Source organism: Opisthocomus hoazin, chromosome 3 (genome assembly GCF_030867145.1).
Source record: "Opisthocomus hoazin isolate bOpiHoa1 chromosome 3, bOpiHoa1.hap1, whole genome shotgun sequence".
NCBI classification, from domain to species: domain Eukaryota; kingdom Metazoa; phylum Chordata; class Aves; order Opisthocomiformes; family Opisthocomidae; genus Opisthocomus; species Opisthocomus hoazin.
Genome location: NC_134416.1, coordinates 38,611,090 through 38,629,895, shown reverse-complemented (window position 1 = coordinate 38,629,895; position 18,806 = coordinate 38,611,090). Strand labels below are relative to the sequence as shown.

The following is an 18,806-nucleotide window of genomic DNA, read 5'->3' as shown; positions in this document are numbered from 1 at the left end:
AATGTTTAAAATACTATGAATTCTTGTTCTTTTGCAGCATCATACAAACTCATTCTTTACAGCACATGCACCCTGGCCTTACAGTAAGCAGAATTCCCTTCCGGATTAAGGCACAGAAACTCTGCCACGTTTCTAGGGACAGCCCCGCATGTGGCACTCCAGGACGTAACCAAAGGAATTAGTTTAATTCCAGTGGACGGTAGCCTAAATGCAGGAAGTAGCCACTTACGCGTTTTTTAAGAAAACTCTTGTTTAAAAGACAAAAAAAAATTACTAAACTGCTTGCATAGTTGCAGTAAACCAGATCCATGAATACAAAAGCCATCAAAATATATTATAAATCTATCTGAGTTTCAAAGCTACTCTAAAATACTGCTTTGCTTTAGAATACAAATAACACTGCTTGGGGTTAGTTTGTAGAGTTGCATTTTGGTCCATGCTGTTAATTCTATGTCATTATATTCCTCTTCCATTAGTTTAAAAGCCTCAGAACAGGTCCTGAGGCAGTGGCAAGAATGACGAAGCCGAAGAAGGGCATTTCCAAATCTCAGACTTCAGCTGCTGCAGTCGGCTGATAAAAACTCTGATTTCCACCGCCTCGCTTCTTTACTGCTTTAAATAAACTCCCCTCGGAACTCGAAGGGAAAAGAACGGCGGGGGACGCAGGTCTAACACTGTTAGGGATGGGGGTTTGTCCCCACCTTCTAGTCTCAAGCCGATAAATCACAGCTCTTAAAAGCATCCATCCCATAAACAAAAAAGAAAGATCATCATCATCAGCAAAGAACTATTTACTTTGACTATGCGGTAGTTCCACATAATCTGCTGGCAGTAGAAACTTCTTTGGTGTCGGAGTCGGGTCTTCCTGAAACCACAAACGGCCAAGTCTGCAAGCAAAAAAAAAAAAAAAAAAAGGCATTTCGCATGAGAAAGACAGTTTTGTCCCGGTACGAAACCGGAGCTACGTTACCCATAGACGTCCAGCTCCGTTCAGCCCCAAACGCGTCCCCGCGCTTCGGCCCCCGTGGGAAGCCCAGGGAGCGCCGAGCTCCCCTGACAAATGCTTTCATTGCGGTTTTCGCTGTCGTTAAACGCCCCGCGACAGGGCTGCGACGGTCGGCGACACATCGCTCTCGCCAAAACCCGCAACATTTCTCTCGCTTCGCAGCTGTCTGCGCCGTCTGGTTAACAAGAAGCCTATAAGCTATTCAGAAACAGCCGCTCCGCCGGCAACCTCCCGACCCCCGCGGCACGCAGCGGACCCAGGCCAGCCCGCAGAGCGGCTCGCCCCTGCTTCGGGCATCGAGCTCGCCCGACGCCCCGAGAATGTATCCCTTTGGGGTCCCCCGCTCCGGCTCCCCGGAGCGGACACACCCGCCGGCACCGCGGGCCCGGCCCCCGGGGCGGCGGGGGAGGGGACACGCACACAGGCGGGACGCCAGGCCGGGGGTTCCCCCGCGGGGGCTCCCGTCGCCGCGCACCGTACCAGGTTGACGGGATGGACGTAGCCGTTCTCGTAGCGGTCCTCCTGCAGGAGCTGGCGGAGGTGGGCGATGTAGCTGGACGCCAGGCGCAGGGTGTCCAGCTTGGAGAGCTTGGTGTCGGGGGGCACCCAAGGCAGGCTGGTCTTCAGGCGGGAGAACGCCTTGCTCAGCACCCGCATCCGCGCCCTCTCCCGCGCGTTGGCCGCGTTGCGCTGGGACTGCTTCCCCTCGGCCGCCGGCCCCCGCGGCCCCGCCGCCGCCTTCTTGCCCCCGGGTCCGCCGCCCCGCGCCCGCTTCCTCTTGCAGCCGCCGCCCGCCGGCCCCGCCGCGCAGCTCCCCTCTCCGTCCTCCTCCTCCTCCTCCTCCTCCTCCTCCTCTTCCTCCTCCTCCTCCTCCTCCTCCGCCGCCGAGGAGTTGTCCCCCGAGGGGAAGGGCTCGCCGCGGGGCTGGCGCTTGCCCGGCGGCGGCGGCGGGTAGCCCAGTTGCAGCGCCCGCAGGTCCATCTCGGGCAGCTCCTCCGCTTCGCTCCCGGAGCCGCCGGACATGGCCCCGGGGCGGGGAGGGGGGGGGAGGTAGGGAGGGGGCGGGCGGCCGAGGCGAGCGGGGCGGCCCCGCCGCGGGGGCTCCGGGGCGGGGGGGGGGGGGGGGGGGTGGCGGGGGGGATGCACCCCTCGGCAGCGCTATATATCGGCTGCGAGAGGTCCGCCGCTCGGGGCGGGGGGGGCGGGGGGGGGGAGTCGGACCGGGCCGAGCCCCTTGTCGGGGGCGGCGCCTTCCCTCCGGGACCGAGCCTTCCCCCCGCCCCGCAGCACCGAGGGCACTCCCGGGGCCCGTCCCGCAACGGGGAGAGGGGAGGACCCCCAGCCCCCTGCCCCGCTCCCAGCCGGGTCTCCCCCCGGGTCCCGGGGCGGGCGTTCGTGGGTGGGTTCGCGGTTTGCGGGACGCGGTTGGGAAGGTGCGGGACGGGCCGCGGTGGTGTCGGTGACGCGGGGCGAAACCACGAGCGACGCGTGTGCAAGGGCTTCCCCCTCCTCAGAGAGATTAATTAAAAGCCAGTTAATCGGGCTCTGCACGCCTCGGTGTCGCGGGGCGTATGAGACGAGACAGCTCTTGGGGCGATCCGCGGGGTTTTTTAAAATAATTCCTGCCTACAGCTTGTATAGAGTCCGCGGGGGAGCGGGGGGCCGCAGCCTCCGCGGGAGATGGTGGTCTGCAAATTCAGCAGGGGTACAAACAAATAAATAAATAAATACCCAACCGGCAACTTGTATCCCTCCCACACCCCAAAATGTCTCCTCATTCCAAGGCGAATGACCAGCATTTGGTTCCTCGCTGGCCTTCCCGGCCTGGATGCGGTTAGCCAGCACAGAAATTCAGCTCGCGGGAAGGAATCTGATGGCTACAGCAGGTGGAAAAGATCCTGCCCCGAGAGTTTTGCTCTCGGTTTTTCCCCTCCGTTTCCCTCCGGGACGAGCGGAACCTTCCCGGCTGCTGCCGCCCGGCCTGCCTGGCACCGCCGGCCGCCCCCTCGACCCTCGCCCCCCCCAGTCCGGCGGGCTGACCGGGGGGGGGGGCTCCGGTCTGCCTCCCCAATTAGCCTACATCATCCGTGTGTGTGTATATATATATATATATATATATATATAAAGATACTGCCGGGGAAGAGAGATAGGTTTACTTTTTCCCCCCGCCTGGGTTGTTTATACAGGTGCCGGCTGAGCGCTTTCCCTGCTAAAGATTAATGGCAGAAAGTGCCGAATTTCTTTAAACAAAGAAGAAAACGGTACCCGGTCTCCAAGGCCACGATAGCCAACCTCACCTTCCGCGCCCACCGCTGCCTCGGCGGGCTGAGGGCGACGCACAGAGCGCGCTCCGTCCCGTCTAGCGCAGGGGCTGTGCGTGGGCAGGGGGTCTGCGAACAGCCGAATTCTCAGACCGTCTTTGCCTGCTGCTTGGTTGGCAAAGGGAGCGGGAAATGCAGTGGAGTAAACCAGGAGTGAGCCTCAGGGGTTACTTCGGGTTTACACCCAACGAAACCGAGCAGAACTGAACCCCCTCACATCCATCAAACCGCTGATTTCTGCGATCCTGACCGAGATACCGTTTTCAGGATGGAGACTTTGATGGGGCCGGGGCATGACGTCATCCTTCCATTCGCCCCCTAGTCCAGACTTTGACCCTTCATGCTCTCCGTGTGCTGAGTAGGGAAATTCCCCCGGTGTGTCAGGGCAACATTTTACGCCCGTTATCAGGTGCGGTCGCTTTCCCTTCTCTCCGTGGAAAGGTAAAAGCACTACATGGTCCGTCCCCGCGCGCCGGGTGCGGTGCCGGCGGGCGCAGCCCGGGTCCTCAAAGCCAGAGGAGCAGAAGCTAAAACGGCTCCTGCGTGGGCAGAAGCTGCAGAGAGGGCCTTCCCCGGGGACCTCTGCCACCGTCCTTGGCCCTGAGGCCACGAAAAGCAGCTTTTCTCTGCTGAGGGGGGGATCCCTGATTTGGAAGGGGAGGGGGGGGGCAGGAAGGCGGCACGCACTGGGACGGAGTAGGTTTTTTTGCTGACACTTTTCCAGAAGGCGATTTATTTGGTAAATAATTGTAACCACCCAACCCAAGCAGAGAGGAGTCCACCGACACCGGATTTCTCCTTTCTCTGTGCCGCAGCCGCCCGGGGTGTTCCGCCCGGCGGGCTTCGTCCGGGCGGAGGCGGGGGGGGGGGGGGGGGGTAACCCTGTCATCTTCTTCCTCAACTTGCAGAATAAACTATAGCAAAAAAGCAAAAGAGCGAAAAAAAAGAAAAAAAAAGTGCAGAGCCATGTCTGTAGAACGCAGGTTACCTCCGAGGATCGGAGGGCTAACTGCTAAAAGCCCCGTGTCTTTCGCGTCCGTGCTCTGGGGTGTTGGCAGCGACGGAGCGGGGGGAGGAGGGAGGTGATGTGTTCTCGACAAAGCGCTTTAAACAAGGCTTCCCGGTGGCCTTTGTCCTTTCCTCGAACCCGGCGGCGTTACCGAGTCGCTGCGCTCCGACCTACAGTGGACTCGGACTTTTTCGGAAAGACCTCAGCGCGGCAAGGGCGTTTTTACTGGGTTTCTCGCAGCGGTGGGAAAGGCAGGGTGGGAAAGGCAGGGTGCTTGGGGGGGGGGGGGGGGAGGGGAAGCGGGTCCCGCACGGCTCGGCCTTGGTCCCCTCCCCAGCGTGAGCGGGCTTCTGCCGCGGGCGGGGTGCTTGGCATCGCCGGACCCGCACGGCAAGTGGGTGGATGAATTACTCTTACCTTTGTTAAATGGCACCTAGAGCAAACACGCCTCTGCGTGGCTCCGATCCCCCGGCAAAGGCGCCTGAAGCGTGCGGTGTACCTCATTCCCCCACCAGTCTCCCTCCCCGCTGAAGCTGCCGAAGGACGATGCCCTTTCCTATGGTCGCTTCGCGAGGTGGCAGCGCCGCGGAGCCCGTGTCCCGGTTCACCGGCAGGCACCCAGCTGGGGATGCTCCCTGTGAGCTGGCCCGGCTCCCCTGGGGCTGGGGGGGACCCCGAAAGCATGGCGGGGGTATGCAGGAACCGCCCGCCCGAGCAGCCGTTGGAGATGGGTGTGTGTATTTTGGCGGGGGGGACTTCCCCAAAAAAGTGGCTTTCTGACCTAGAAGAAAATTAAAAACTAGTCAGTGGGTCAAGCCATGTCAAATAAAGCAAACAGGGGAAGGAAAAAGCTGGAAGGGGAAAAAAGAAAGTATTTACTAGATTTTTTTTTGCCTAGCGAGTGCGAACCTTCCCATCGAGGGACATGCTCAGGGATTCACTTGGTCGAGGGACTGCAAACACCCGGGGTTAAAACCCGCCTCTCCGCGCCCCTCCGCCGCCGCCCCGGCCCCGCTCCGCTCCCCGCACCCTGCCGGGGTGCCCGGGGTGGGGGGGGATCCCGGGGATGCCTTGCGGGCGGCTGCGGGCCTGGTGACATCGCCGGGGCTGGGGGGCGGGGGGGGTGCAGAGGGGTCGTGCTCCTCGCTTGGCAACCCTGAGAGTAAGCGGGGACATGCTTTTAGGATTAAAAAGCCCCGCAGCTTTGTCCTTGGAGCCGTTAGTTTCCCCAGAGGGGATCCCGCCCCGCAGTGGGAGGCCGGAGCATCTTCCCCGAGGGAAGACGTCTCTCCCGGGTGTTTACTCCTCCTCCCCGGCATTTCCAGCGCCATAACGACAACGAGACTTTATCAGCTGCAAGGGATCGCCGCTTTCCCCGGAGTCTGGCCAGCAGCGAGCTTTCTTCAGGTATCCCCAACCTTCAGCAGGGTTTCCCCCGTGGAATAGCCAGGCAAACTCTCTAAATACCTCCTGGCGCCAGAAGAAAGTTCTCATGTAATAGATACCCGCCGGTGTGAGAACATGGATTCTGCTCACTTTGTCAATCAGCCCGAGCAGGGGGGTTGGAGGCAGGGGAGATGGGGATTTTTTTGTTAATTAGAATAAGAGAAATAAGTTTTTTTTCACTGATTCTATTTTTTAAATGGTGCCTGGAGATGCGCTGTTGGCCTGGAAGGACCAGAATTAATGGTGCAGTTTGAACTGCAGTTCACTTCTCTTGAAGCAGATTAGCTGGAATAACAAGCAAACATCAGGCAAGAGGAAACACTGTGTTAGTCTCCTCCTTGTGTTTCACTCTGAGAGGGAAGCCCACCAGAGCAAGACGGAAGAGATGGGGAGAGATAACACCACTACAGCAGTTCATTATACTTGAACGCTCCAGCACACGCTCGCTCGCTTTGGCTGGGCTACAGCAGGGCAGGCGGAGGAGTGCAGCCTCCCTAGGAACCGCTGGTGAAGTCACTGGGGGGTCTCACACAGCCCGTGAGACATCTTCGTGGTCAGCAGGGGGAAAATCACTGCCCAGAGCTGTCTGGAGTCAGAGAAAACTCTGTCACTCTGGCACCGTGTCACCAGTTGTACTGAGGGAACGCTGCAAAGGGCGTACAACACACGCAGACTGCGGTCGTGGCAGCCTTGCATTCAGTTTTCTGGTGAAATTATTCCTCGTTTTCGCTAGGGAATAGTATTTTGTGGAAGACACCTAGGCAGCCTCCTGAACACCAGGCACGTCAGCATCTTGCAACACCTCAACAGCGCTCGGCTTCCAAACCAAGTGCAGGCCATGTCAGGATAGATGCTATTTCTCCTGTAAGAAACAGCATCATTCTGGCTGTGCTGGGTTCCCCCTTCATAGAATATTGTGTATCCGAGTGTAATACTCACTTTTCCAGCTATTTGAATTGGTGGCCTATGATGCACCTAGATTTTAAGTTGACAAAATTACAGGTGACCACGTCCCTCACTGCTGTGTTAATTCTGGATCTGAGATGTATGGTGGATGACCCAGTCCTGACAATGATTTTTCAGCTGTAATACACATGATTCTTCTACCATGTGATTTTGACATGTATAGGTAGGTCTGTATTTAAAAAGGAAGAGCTTAAATTGTTAGGTTAAGAATTCAGCTATGAGGTTTTAACACCAATTTTCCCACTTTCTGAATGCTTGTTTCCATATCCTACATAGTATTAAACCAGAAATTTTGTTCTTTTTACAGTACTTCTAAAAAATGCTCCTACATCTGAAAACACTTCATTACTGTAGTAGTGCTTTATATTTTAAGTAGCTAAAATGTTCCAGAGTCTCCCAGGCTGCTTCCTGTCACCATCTTACACTATGCTCTCTGCAGATGCTTCTTGATGGCTGAAGATTAGTTTTTTCACAAGTTATTTTGGAGTCTGCTTTCATTTTTTATTTTGTGATTATGGCCATATTAATGTACATGGCCTTTTAAAATTTGTGTTGCTTAGGTGAAGGAACAAGACCTGAACAAAAGAATGGACGCCTGGAGCAGATGCCCTACGAACGGCAGGGAAATAAGCTTTCATAGATATAGCTGTCATATTCACAACTTGAATAGTGAACCTTTAGAGAAGGTTTTTGTCTTTCATTTCTATATTCAAGAGCAAATTTCTGTTTTAGAAAAAGCTATTCAGATTTCGGATAGTGATGATCACGCTGCTAGGAGATATGCCCCAGATGATTCAATCCTGTAGAATTTCTGTATTGGAATATCAGCTCTTAAACCAATGCCATTGGGAACTGATCTCTTTCTACTCTCTACAGACCTTTAAACTTTGCTGTTTTTCTTTGACTTTTTGTTGTTCATAGCAGGCACAGGTGGGGACAGATTTTTGTCCTTTGCCTTTCCTTACTTTACAATTTGAATTATGTTAATAGCTGATTAACAAGAGCAAACCAGCATTGCAAAAAGTACTTTTCTTTCTTCTTTTCATGGTAGATTTCTCTGAGTCAGCCGTTGCAAAATAAAATTTATCTGTATTTATCTACGTTATGCTAAACAAAATGGCTGCTCTGTCAATACCAGGGTTCTTGGCAAGGATGAACCCGTGCTATTAAAAAAAACCTGTACACATCACACAAGAACCTTTTTAGAATTATTACTTAAAATTAAATAAAGCAGTTAACCTAATCTTGCAAAATTCATAGAATCATAGAATCATAGAATCGTAGGTTGGAAAAGACCTCTAAGATCATCAGGTCCAACTATCACCCCAACACCACCATGCCTACTAAACCATATCCCGAAGTGCCACATCTACACATTTTTTAAACACCTCCAGGGGCGGTGACTCAATCACGTCCCTGGGCAGCCTGTTCCAATGCCTGACCACTCTTTCAGTAAAGACATTTTTCCTAATATCCAATCTAAACCTCCCCTGATGCAGCTTGAGGGCATTGCCTCTCGTCCTTGGGAGCAGAGACCAGCACCTCCTTCACTACAACCTCCTTTCAGGTAGTCGTAGAGAGCAGTAAGGTCCCCCCTCAGCCTCCTCTTCTCCACACTAAACAGCCCCAGCTCCCTCAACCGCTCCTCATAAGACTTGTTCTCTAGACCCCTCACCAGTCTTGTTGCCCTTCTCTGGACAAGCTCCAGCACCTCAATGTCCTTCTCGTAGTGAGGGGCCCAAAACTGAACACAGTACTCCAAGTGCAGCCTCACCAGTGCCAAGTACAGGGGCATGATTACCTCCCTCCTCCTGCTGGCCACACTGTTCCTGGTACAAGCCAGGATGCTGTCGGCCTTCTTGGCCACCTGGGCACACTGCTGGCTCATGTTCAGCCAGCTGTCAGGCAACACCCCGAGATACTTTTCCACTGGGCAGCTTCCCACTGGAAATTGGAAGCATACCTTGTATTTTGAATGGACGCCTGTGAACAGAAAAGTGACAAACTATTGAGCAAGTTCATCGATTAGCATAAAAAAACTACAAACACACCAATTTTAACTAAGCTGACACAGTGACACAAGTTGAAAATCTCATTCACAATGTCTAGGTCTTTTCCTGTGGACCCTGGGTTAAAACAGGAAACATTCATGCCAAAATAAGTAGAATTGCATTTGGCATAGATCTGGAAAAAATGAGTGCTTGACTAAGGACCTCTTGATGCAACTGAAAATACTCAGTGATGGATTCCATGGCCCCTCCAAGAGTGAGACTACCATGGTCCTCTCTCAAGGATGTTTTTCTGTATGAAACCTGCGTTTGAGGACATTTACAAATTCTCTCACAGGTGTACTTAGCGTAACTTGGATGGTTGTCAGTGTACAAAGCTGTATGTATTAAAGAACACCTGTTTTTGGAAACAAGCACAGAGTGAGATACCTGTTCTCCTGGTAAATAAGCTTCTCAGAATTAATTTTAGATATCTTCCACTAGGGAAAAAAAAAAAGAAAAGATTATTTTAGGAAGCACCCAGGGTCTTATCAAAAGTAGTGTTGCCCACTTCAAGATGAAATTTGATCTCCATAGCAGCTACTGCAAAATTCTTTTAAATTCTAATTAGTGCAAGTCTACTGTCCTACTGGTTGACCATTTCTGAGGAAAGCTTTTCAGGAACCAATATAATGGCTTTATGGCCTTGTTATCCAATCTTGTGTGCACTTGCACTAGACTACTGCATAACATGCTTCAAGACTTGCTGATTTGTTCACCTTAATTGGCTTAAAAAGTGCAGGTGCAATGTGCCCTCCCATTTCTAACTGTTCATAATTGGTAGTTAAAGGAAAGTACCTTTACAGTTGACTTACCCTGACTGTTATTACTTGCAGTTGTCCTCTTACCTCTTTGGCTGTGGTTGCGCTGCCTCACCACGAGGCACTTGGTTCGAGATCGCACTGCCCAGGAGAGGTCACGATCCTGTGATGCCATGAAGTAATTGGTGCCAAAAAAGTAATTGGTGATGCTGTTTCGGTTTCATGGATCTGCACCATATTGTGTGTTACAGAGTCAAATGGAGAACATTGCCTTTTACATGGCCAGTGCTCTGCTGCAAGTGGAGCAAAGTGACAAGGGGCAGGATAGTGACATGATTGACAAGGCAGAAGTTAGTGCAACCCACTCAACTGGAAATAATGCTTCCAGCAAGTTGTTATGATTGTTTTGGAACGTGTTAATTCTTTTTGGTCTGTGTACTTGTAGACCGAATTCACACGTCTATTCTATTCAAACAAAGCAATGAAACAGTCACCAGAAATTAAACTGACTTGTTGTACAGGAGGAAGTGCAGCTGATATATCTATTGAAGAGCATGATGCTCTACCATTTGTACATTCATTGCCCCAGATTTCCAAGTCAAACCAGCAACAGAATACTTTCCTTACAGTTCAATTAGAAAAGCCCTGGAAGAAGTGACTCACAGACTAGAGCAATTACAAGTTTTATGTGTTTATCTTTGTATTTTTCTTAAAGTCTCTGAAACTCCTGAACACACATATCTTTCAACAGACAATCACAGTATCATCTGATTCAAATTACAAGGTTATCTGAAACTGATTCGTTCCCTGTTTCAACCTAATACCAATGCAGAGGCAGTAAATTGTTTGCCCGTGTTCCAACCCAAGATTTAGAAATCTCAAGGATGTTAGGTTTCACACACATTCACCATTAAGTCTAATGACTTAATTATCAGCTTTAACTGCATCTGGAGATAAATCAAAGAAGATGAGAAATTACTTTAATTTGCATGGACATCAATATATGTTCCTGTTTTTTAATTTTGGCATAAAAGTGTTCCTAACCAATCCTACATTTACTTCAAACGAACGTTGAATAGAAGATAGGACTGAGATCTGTGAAGCATTCACCCTCTGTTTCTTAAAATTATGATATGCTATCCAATCTACCAACTTCAAGAAGTCAGTTGCTGGCAAGTCTGCTTTTATTATGCTTTGGTTTAAGGTCTCTAAAGCAAAATTATGAAGATAGTTTGCACCTGTGATAAACACATTAATCTTCATAGTGTTGGTTGAATAAGGAAAAGTGAATGGTTGAGCTATTACTCTTCCCTACAAAACCAGAAACACTTCAAATAACATGATGTTTAAAACATGGAAATTATCTAACCTCAAAGCAGGAAAAGCTGCATTGCTTAATATAGCCATTTTCTGAATGTCTACTCTATCAAGTTTATTTGGCCTAAGGAGTGAAGTGTTCATTGTACTTGGAGAAATGCGACAGTTGCTTAATGAGCAAGAGTCAAAAGTTATTGCACAAGATTGTGTACAAAAGCAAAGACCAAATGCTTCTGAGTTTTTGAGGATATTCCTATGTTAATGTGTACGTTATGCCTGTTAGCTTACAACAAGGCTCTGAAAACAGAGAGAATCGCCTAAAATGTCACTTAGTGCTTTGGCTGGACCTGTCCCAATCTTACTGCTGTGCATTCTGCTTTGTGAGGGCTTGATGTACAGACCCAACACAAAATAAGGGCTGCGTTATTTGGCTGCTGTTCATAAAAACGAAAGAATAAGGTGAAAGATGAGTAACTCCAAGGCTACTGGGAACTGGGGGGGCATGGGTACAGCAGACAGTTTATTGCTCTGCTTCGGGGAATGCTCACCAGGTTCAGCGATTTTACCAGATTTTCAGACTCTTGGTAGGATATGCGTAATAAAAGATCTACATAAAATCAGTCCTTCAAGCACTGAACATTTCTGTGAGTGAAATAGGTGTTTTTAAAAAACCTGTGACATCACAGTCTGGTAAAAAATTGTGCCCTTAAGTTCCAGCCAAGCATAAAGGAGCAAACAGTCCAACTAACAGACCTTTGAAGATGTAACTGTTATATTCAAGGTTGTTGTTATTTATCACATTGTGGAAAGACAAACCAAATGTGAGACCAAAATGCTGAACTTGCTTATCTAAAAGAGCATGTCGGGAGTCAACAGGAAGGGTACGGGTATGGTTTCCCATACTACTTCAGAAACAAAAGCTTCCCAGTAGTATTGGTGAAGCAGTCATCCTAAACGGAGCCTGGACTTACAGAGTAAATGCTGCAGAGATTTATGCAATCTGAAAAGATTGTTACCAGGGTTTGGAAATTGCATAAGATTATGAAAAGGATATAAAGATGGATAGGGAAGAACTTGGATGGATTATGTATTCGTTTGGAACAAATATATCAACCATACATTTATATTGATCAACGCCTGCATAATCAGCATAAGTGGAAACATTGGAAGGCAGGTCCGAACATACCTTCTGATGCCTTTAGTGAAACAACAGATTCTTTTTATCAAAAGCATCTGAAAGGTTTAGCAAGCCAAGATTTAGCTGTTGCCACGCTAAGACACAGATAGATGATGACCACACAAAGCAACTAAGTGTGCCTGCCATCAGAAGTAGCCACTTGCGCTAATGATGGGTAAGTTTTCCAGTGAAGAAATACACAGTAAAACAAAAATATACAAAGGGACACTTCATTTCAAGAATGTATAGATAATTTTCTCTTCAGTTTTATGATACATTTTTAAAAAAATAATTTATGTTGGCATCTGTCTGGTGCAAATCCAATAGAAGTGAGCAGAATAAGGTCATGTCCAAGATCCATAAGGCTAATCCTTTACATGATTTTATGTAAATCACTCTGCTCATAGGATCGTAGGATGATTCAAGGGGACAGGTTCTGCCACGCTTTGCCTCAAAAGTGGCATTTATGTGAGATATATAGCTAATGCCTCTGTACTTAGCTATGTGTAGCTTTTGAGATGTAGATAAATGAGCATAAATCTTGTTTAGGGTGGAGTTAATCTCACCTAATTTCAGCCATCTCAAGGTTTGGTATCACACTTCAAATAGTTCGGAGAATGGTGGCAAGAATGATAGTTTATAGGTCAAAATATATCTTGTTAAAATTGTTATCTGAAATGCCAAAATGTGGGAGGCATTCATAGGGCAGCATACTGAAATACTACATGGACATCCATTTCTTTCTCTGTGTAAACATTTGAGGAAAAAAATGCATCAAAAGTGATTTTTTTCCTCCCCTTGAGTCCCATCGTTGAATAAGGTGTTGATGCTTGGGCACATTCAGGCAGAAACACATACTATGCCTGAACAGGAAATGAAATATAATTAAAAGATCATTCTTTTCTGGAGAACTTTGCCTTTCAGCAGAGGCAAAAGATTAGAAGCAGCTTAGGTCTTGTATCATGTATATGAGTGGAACAAGAGAAACCTTAATGGTGTGTCCTTTGTGTCTCTACAACTCCATCATGAACATCTAAACTGGAGTGGAGCATGCTTTACAATAAAAAAACACATTTGACTTTTATGCTTGTTTTGATTCCTCTCCTCGTCCTTGCTATGCTGAGTAATTTAATCTGAACAAAACAATATTGACTGCCCATTCCAAGCTGCCATGGCACTTGTCTTCATTCATAATCTCCTTTTTAACATAAAATCGGGAAGTATAAAGTATTCAGGAATAGGATAACATATTCCACTCCCTCCCTTCCCCCAGGTCTTGCTTTTTAAGCACATCAAAAACGAATTTAAGAAGAAAGATTATGTTGACTCCTAAGGTCCATTCAATACAGTCCTGCCTAAGTGGCTAAAAGTAAGTTTCTAAAAGTGTGTGTGTAAAGAACAAGAATGCAGTGATATTCCTCAGAAAACTCTCTCAACAGCCAACGATTTGAGTTTCAGTAATTTTCTGAGCCAGACATTTAGTCTTTAAATGTAATGGACCTTGATAGATTTTTCTGCCATGAGCTGACTTTGGAATGCATGTATGCTTTTACCATTCCAGTATTCTGCAGCAAAGCCTAATTAAACACATAGGGTGACAAATCACTTTCATTAATTTAGGAGCAGAGTAAGGGTGAATTTAGAACCTTATAGGAGACTCAGGCTACTGCAGAGCACACAAAATCATATATGCAGACTGTGTTGTCTGCATTGGATGTACGTAGTTAATCCTGTGTGCCATATTTCCTATGAATGTGCATTTCAGTTGGGTGGGACTGGTGCAGTGGATTCACAGAATCACAGAATCACAGAATCACAGAATAGTAGGGGTTGGAAGGGACCTCTGTGGGTCATCTAGTCCAACCCCCCTGCCGAAGCAGGGTCACCTACAGCAGGCCGCACAGGACCCCGTCCAGGCGGGTCTTGAATATCTCCAGAGAAGGAGACTCCACAACCTCCCTGGGCAGCCTGTTCCAGTGCTCCGTCACCCTCAGAGGGAAGAAGTTCCTCCTCATGTTCAGACGGAAATTCATCACATCCAGTGCTGGACAGAAGACATGTTGAGACTCCATTCAAACTGTGATCTGAGACTCCACCACCAAACCATGTCCCTAAGCACCACATCTCCATATCTTTTAAATATCTGCAGGGATGGTGACTCCACCACTTCTCTGGGCAGCCTGTTCCAATGCCTGACCACTCTTTCAGTAAAGAAATTTTTCCTAATATCCAATCTAAACCTCCCCTGGCGCAACTTGAGGCCATTGCCTCTCGTCCTATCACTTGTTACTCAGGCAGCTTTCCAGCCACTCCTCCCCAAGCCTGTAGCATTGCATGGGGTTGTTGTAACCCAAGTGCTGGACCTGGCACTTGACCTTGTTGAACCTCATACAATTTGCCTCAGCCCATTGATCCAGCCCGTCCAGATCTTTCTGCAGACCTTTTCTACCCTCCAGCAAATCAACACTCTCGCGCAACTCTGTGTCATCTGTAAACTTACTGAGGGGGCACTCAGTACCCTCATCCAGATCATTGGTAAATATATTAAACAGAACTGGCCTCAAACCTGAGCCCTGCGTAACACCACTTGTGACTGGTCGCCAACTGGATTGAACTCCATTCACCATCACTCTTTGGACCTTGCCATTGAGCCATTTTTTTACCCAGCTAAGAGAATGCCTGTCCAAGCTATGAGCATCCAGTTTCTCCAGGAGAATGCTGTAGGAAATTTTATCAAAGGCTTTACTGAAGTCTAGGCAGACAGCACCCACAGCCTTTCCCTCCTCCACGAAGTGGGTCACCTTGTCATAGAAGGAGATCAGGTTAATCAAATGGGACCTGCATCTCATAAACCCATGCTGACTGGGCCTGATCACATGGTTGTCCTGGGGGTTATAATCCCTTAGCATTAGCATCAAACTTTGCAGGATGCATTTTGTGCCATCTGAACAGCAAGAGACGACAGCACTGTGTGCCTATCTTGACATTATAATTACCTCCACCTCTGGGTTTCCCCAACTTTACAAGGAGGACACAGTGCACTGCAAGCAAAGTCCAGTAAGTCACACTACAATCAAAGGCAACGACCTAGAACAGAGCTTCAGAATCACGAACAGTTTGGATAATTTTCCTGTAGTGGCTTTATCATAGGAAATTTCTCCATAAGCTGTTTGATGAAACGTACTTTTCCTAAACACAGTTCATGTCTTGTCTCTGAAAATATATGGAAAGACCAAATGCTTTCATTTGCCAAATCCCTTTTACTGTTTTAACTAGTATCAGCCAAGGAGTTTCTGTATAAATTGAAGATTCCACCCTCCATCAGTGAAATGTTTACTCATCTTCCTTGGTACTGTTGAAAATGGGACCACAGTCTTCAGTGAAATAATTTATTTTGATTAAACAAACATTCCTTTAGTTTACTCTTTTTGTTGCCATTGACTGACCATTGGTTTCTAGACACCAGATTTCAGGAGCTTAGTGTACCAGTTTTCTTTTCTTGAAGACACCTATAACTGAAGTTTCTTCACAAATGCTTTAGTGTCATCAATCAAACACTGAAATATTTGGGGACCTTTTTTGTTATTAAAAATGGATTATTAAATCAAGAGAAAAAGTAACCACCGTTACTTTGTTGCCCAGGTAGCTTACAGGTTTATAGAGAAGGCCAGGAAGAGACGTCCATTTTCGAATCAAGTACTTTACAACAGGAACATCTGAGCTTCTTGTTGCTGATCTTTTATGATATGTACAAATCCTTATTCATTCACCCAGTTAATACAATCTTCTTGTATGAGACTAACAACCACATGTATTCCATAAAAAGTATCTCACTTTTGCATAGGTAGAACCAAAAAATCTTCCAGCTACCCTCTTTCAAACCTGTATTTCTCATATGCAAGTAAGTTGGCAATAAGCACACTCCTGAAGACTCATCTAGAAACAAGGCAAGTAGTTACTATTCTTCATTCTGGCCCCAAGTTCGTTCTGAACACCTTCAGCTGCTCGGTGAGTCTGGCAAGCTCCAGCGCTGTCTGAGAGGCGCAGGCTGCTTGGCTGCCTGTTCCCTCAGGGCTGCCATGCTCCCGTCTGTCCCTGCGGGTAGGAGGAGGGTTTCTGTCGCTGACTGGGCTTTGCAGTTCAGGGGATTGCACACTGAGACCCAAGTGCTTTAGTGTGCATGGAGGGTCATTGACATGGCTTGTTTTCTGTTTTGCAGCAAATTCTCTTCTGCCTATGATGTCAAAATACTTAATTTTCAGGAAGAAGCAAAGACCAGCTGTTTTCTGATTTTTATTAGCTAATGCTTTGAATTGCAAGACCCATCAAAGTCCCTGACCACAACTTTTTTGAGATTAAGCCCACTGATTTTGCATTGCTCCCTTTTATGGGATGCTCTGGACGTGGAAGCAGAGATAATTCTCTGACCTAGCATAAAACTGCCGGCACCCAAATCTGGAAGATGACCACATGGAACAAAGGGAAAAAAACTCAACCCAGAAAGCAGATGCTTTTCTTGCAACTTGCTTTACTGCTGTCAGATCTCCGTCAAAGATGTTTACAGGAAAGTTTTTGTTGGTCCAAGAGAAAATTTTGTTGGTCCAAGGGAAAATTTTAAGCAGCTTCAGAAATACCAATGAATTCTTGAGCAAAAGCCTTCTGGGTAGCAGTGGTAAATTTGCAGACCTCTACAGTCCTCCCAAAAACTTGCTTAAAAAGATTCAGGAGACTTCCATGGCAATTCAGGAGACAAGGAATCAATTAGGAATGAAAAGTTTCAAGGAACTTTCCGTGCCATCACTGGAGACATCATGTGGCTGAACTTGCTTTTCCTAGTCATATTTCACGGAGTCCTGAAAAGTACTCCGTGGATCTCATTCAGGCTGAGAGAGCAGATTCCAGAAACCACCACTACAAAGTGCTGCTCAGTGAGTGGTGCAAAGTGCGGTTAATTTCACCCCTTTTTATTTATTCAGTATTTTTTCATAAGAATCATTTACAAGAAGCAATTATAAGGGTAAGTGAAACCAGAAGCAAAGCATCTCTGGTACTAAGATACTACTAGAAATTAGAATATCTATTTTTGGAGAGGGGGAGGGGAATACTGATGGGCATGAGATTGTCTAATACTGCCTTCTTCTGCAGTTAATTTCCGTAACACTGCTGTGTGCACTTTTCTTACGAAGAGCCTACCCTCACAAATATGATTAGGCATCCCAGAATCCATTGAATTCTTGCTCAATCTGATGGATAAACCGAAGAATTGAATGGTAACGTTAGACAAGTATAGGCTTATATTTACAGGCATGTAGTTCATAATTTACGGGTGCAGAGGATGGGGAAGCATACAAAAATTTATCATAGAATAGTTTGGTTTGGAAGGGACCTTTAAAGCCACCTAGTCCAACCCCTGCTGCAATGAGTAGGGACATCTTCAACTAGACCAGGTTGCTCAGAGCCCTGTTCAACCTCACCTTGGATTTATTACTATCATTTAACAGTAAAAGCATCAACATTAAATCATGCATTCTTCTTGAAAGAGGGACCAGACTTGTGGGGTGACTTGCATAAGCGCATTTCTGTTACTCTCTGGGATAAAAATTAATGGAATACTCTTTTAAGAAATTAAACTGTAAGAAGGACCTGAACAGCGTTGTCCTCTTTCTCTGCTCATTTTCCCGATTTTCTTTTGGTGGTCAACATCTTTACTGAAGGCACAAAAGAAGTAAGATTTATATAGGTCTGCCCTATATATAGTTGATGTACTACTAATAATTATCTATCCATGAAAATCTATTATTTGTATCCTGGAAGAAATTAATAAGTTCAACCAGATATAATTTTATGAAATAGGTTATGTCAAATCTGAAATATGAAACACAGAAAACCATGATTAAACAGCTGTAAAATACATTTGCATTTGTGTGGTCTAAACAAATGAGGGACTCAGGAGTCAATATTCCTCCTCACCTCCATCAGTTTTGCAAGATGACTTTTCCTTCCGTTATTTCAAAATTAAAAAATGATTTGTTGGATTGGAAAAATTTACATTTGGCTTGGCTTAGTTGTATAGCTGTGGTTAAAACAAATGACTTGCCAGAAATCAATTACCTATGTCAACTCCAGCCAGTATGGACACCAAAAACAGCTCTTGAGGAAATCCAAGTGGTAGCTGCTGCATTTATACAGGACTCTCGTGGATCCTCAAAGTGAATAATGTCTCTTAGCTTGGTGCAGCTTTTCTCGTGGGGAGAAGTTTCCTTTTTTTGCAATGTACCTTTGCACTGAACTTGGCTGAGAAGAAAGCTTTCTAAACCCCCTGTTTCCAAACTGAATCTCTGAGATATGCTCCTCTGTCAGTGTGGTTACATGACCTGATTTGGACCCAAACAGTAGACACAGTCTTTTAAATGTTTTGTCATCAGCAAAGATTTGTGATGACACATGTAATCCTTTTCAACACACGATGTAATCTGTTAGTCAATTAAAACAAAATAGCACAGAGTACTGAGTTAAAATGGCAAGACAAAGCTTGAAAAGCCTGTCCTTTTTTATTTTCTCACTTAAATAAACTCTATTCAAGTAAATTCTAAAGTATCTGTTTAAACTATACTCAACCAACTCAACTTAATTCAGTTCAATGAAATTGCTGCCTATCAAAGAGCGTCCTGAAACTTCGCTAAAGACCAGACTGTTTATTCGGACACCAAATCCAGAACCAAGGTCTCAAATGGGGCTAAAAGCACCTTGAGTAT

The 18,806-nt window shown here is 46.9% G+C and overlaps 1 protein-coding gene across 1 annotated transcript; it reads right to left on the bottom strand.

Annotated features, from left to right (window-relative positions):
- On the bottom strand, positions 1–2,054 carry MSC (musculin). Its single transcript, XM_075415243.1, has 2 exons — positions 1,487–2,054; positions 1–887 (listed from the first exon to the last, which is right to left on the bottom strand). The coding sequence occupies exons 1-2, from the start codon at positions 2,027–2,029 to the stop codon at positions 801–803; spliced, it is 630 nt and encodes a 209-aa protein (XP_075271358.1). The 5' UTR covers positions 2,030–2,054; the 3' UTR covers positions 1–800.
- Between the last annotated feature and the right edge of the window lie 16,752 nt (positions 2,055–18,806).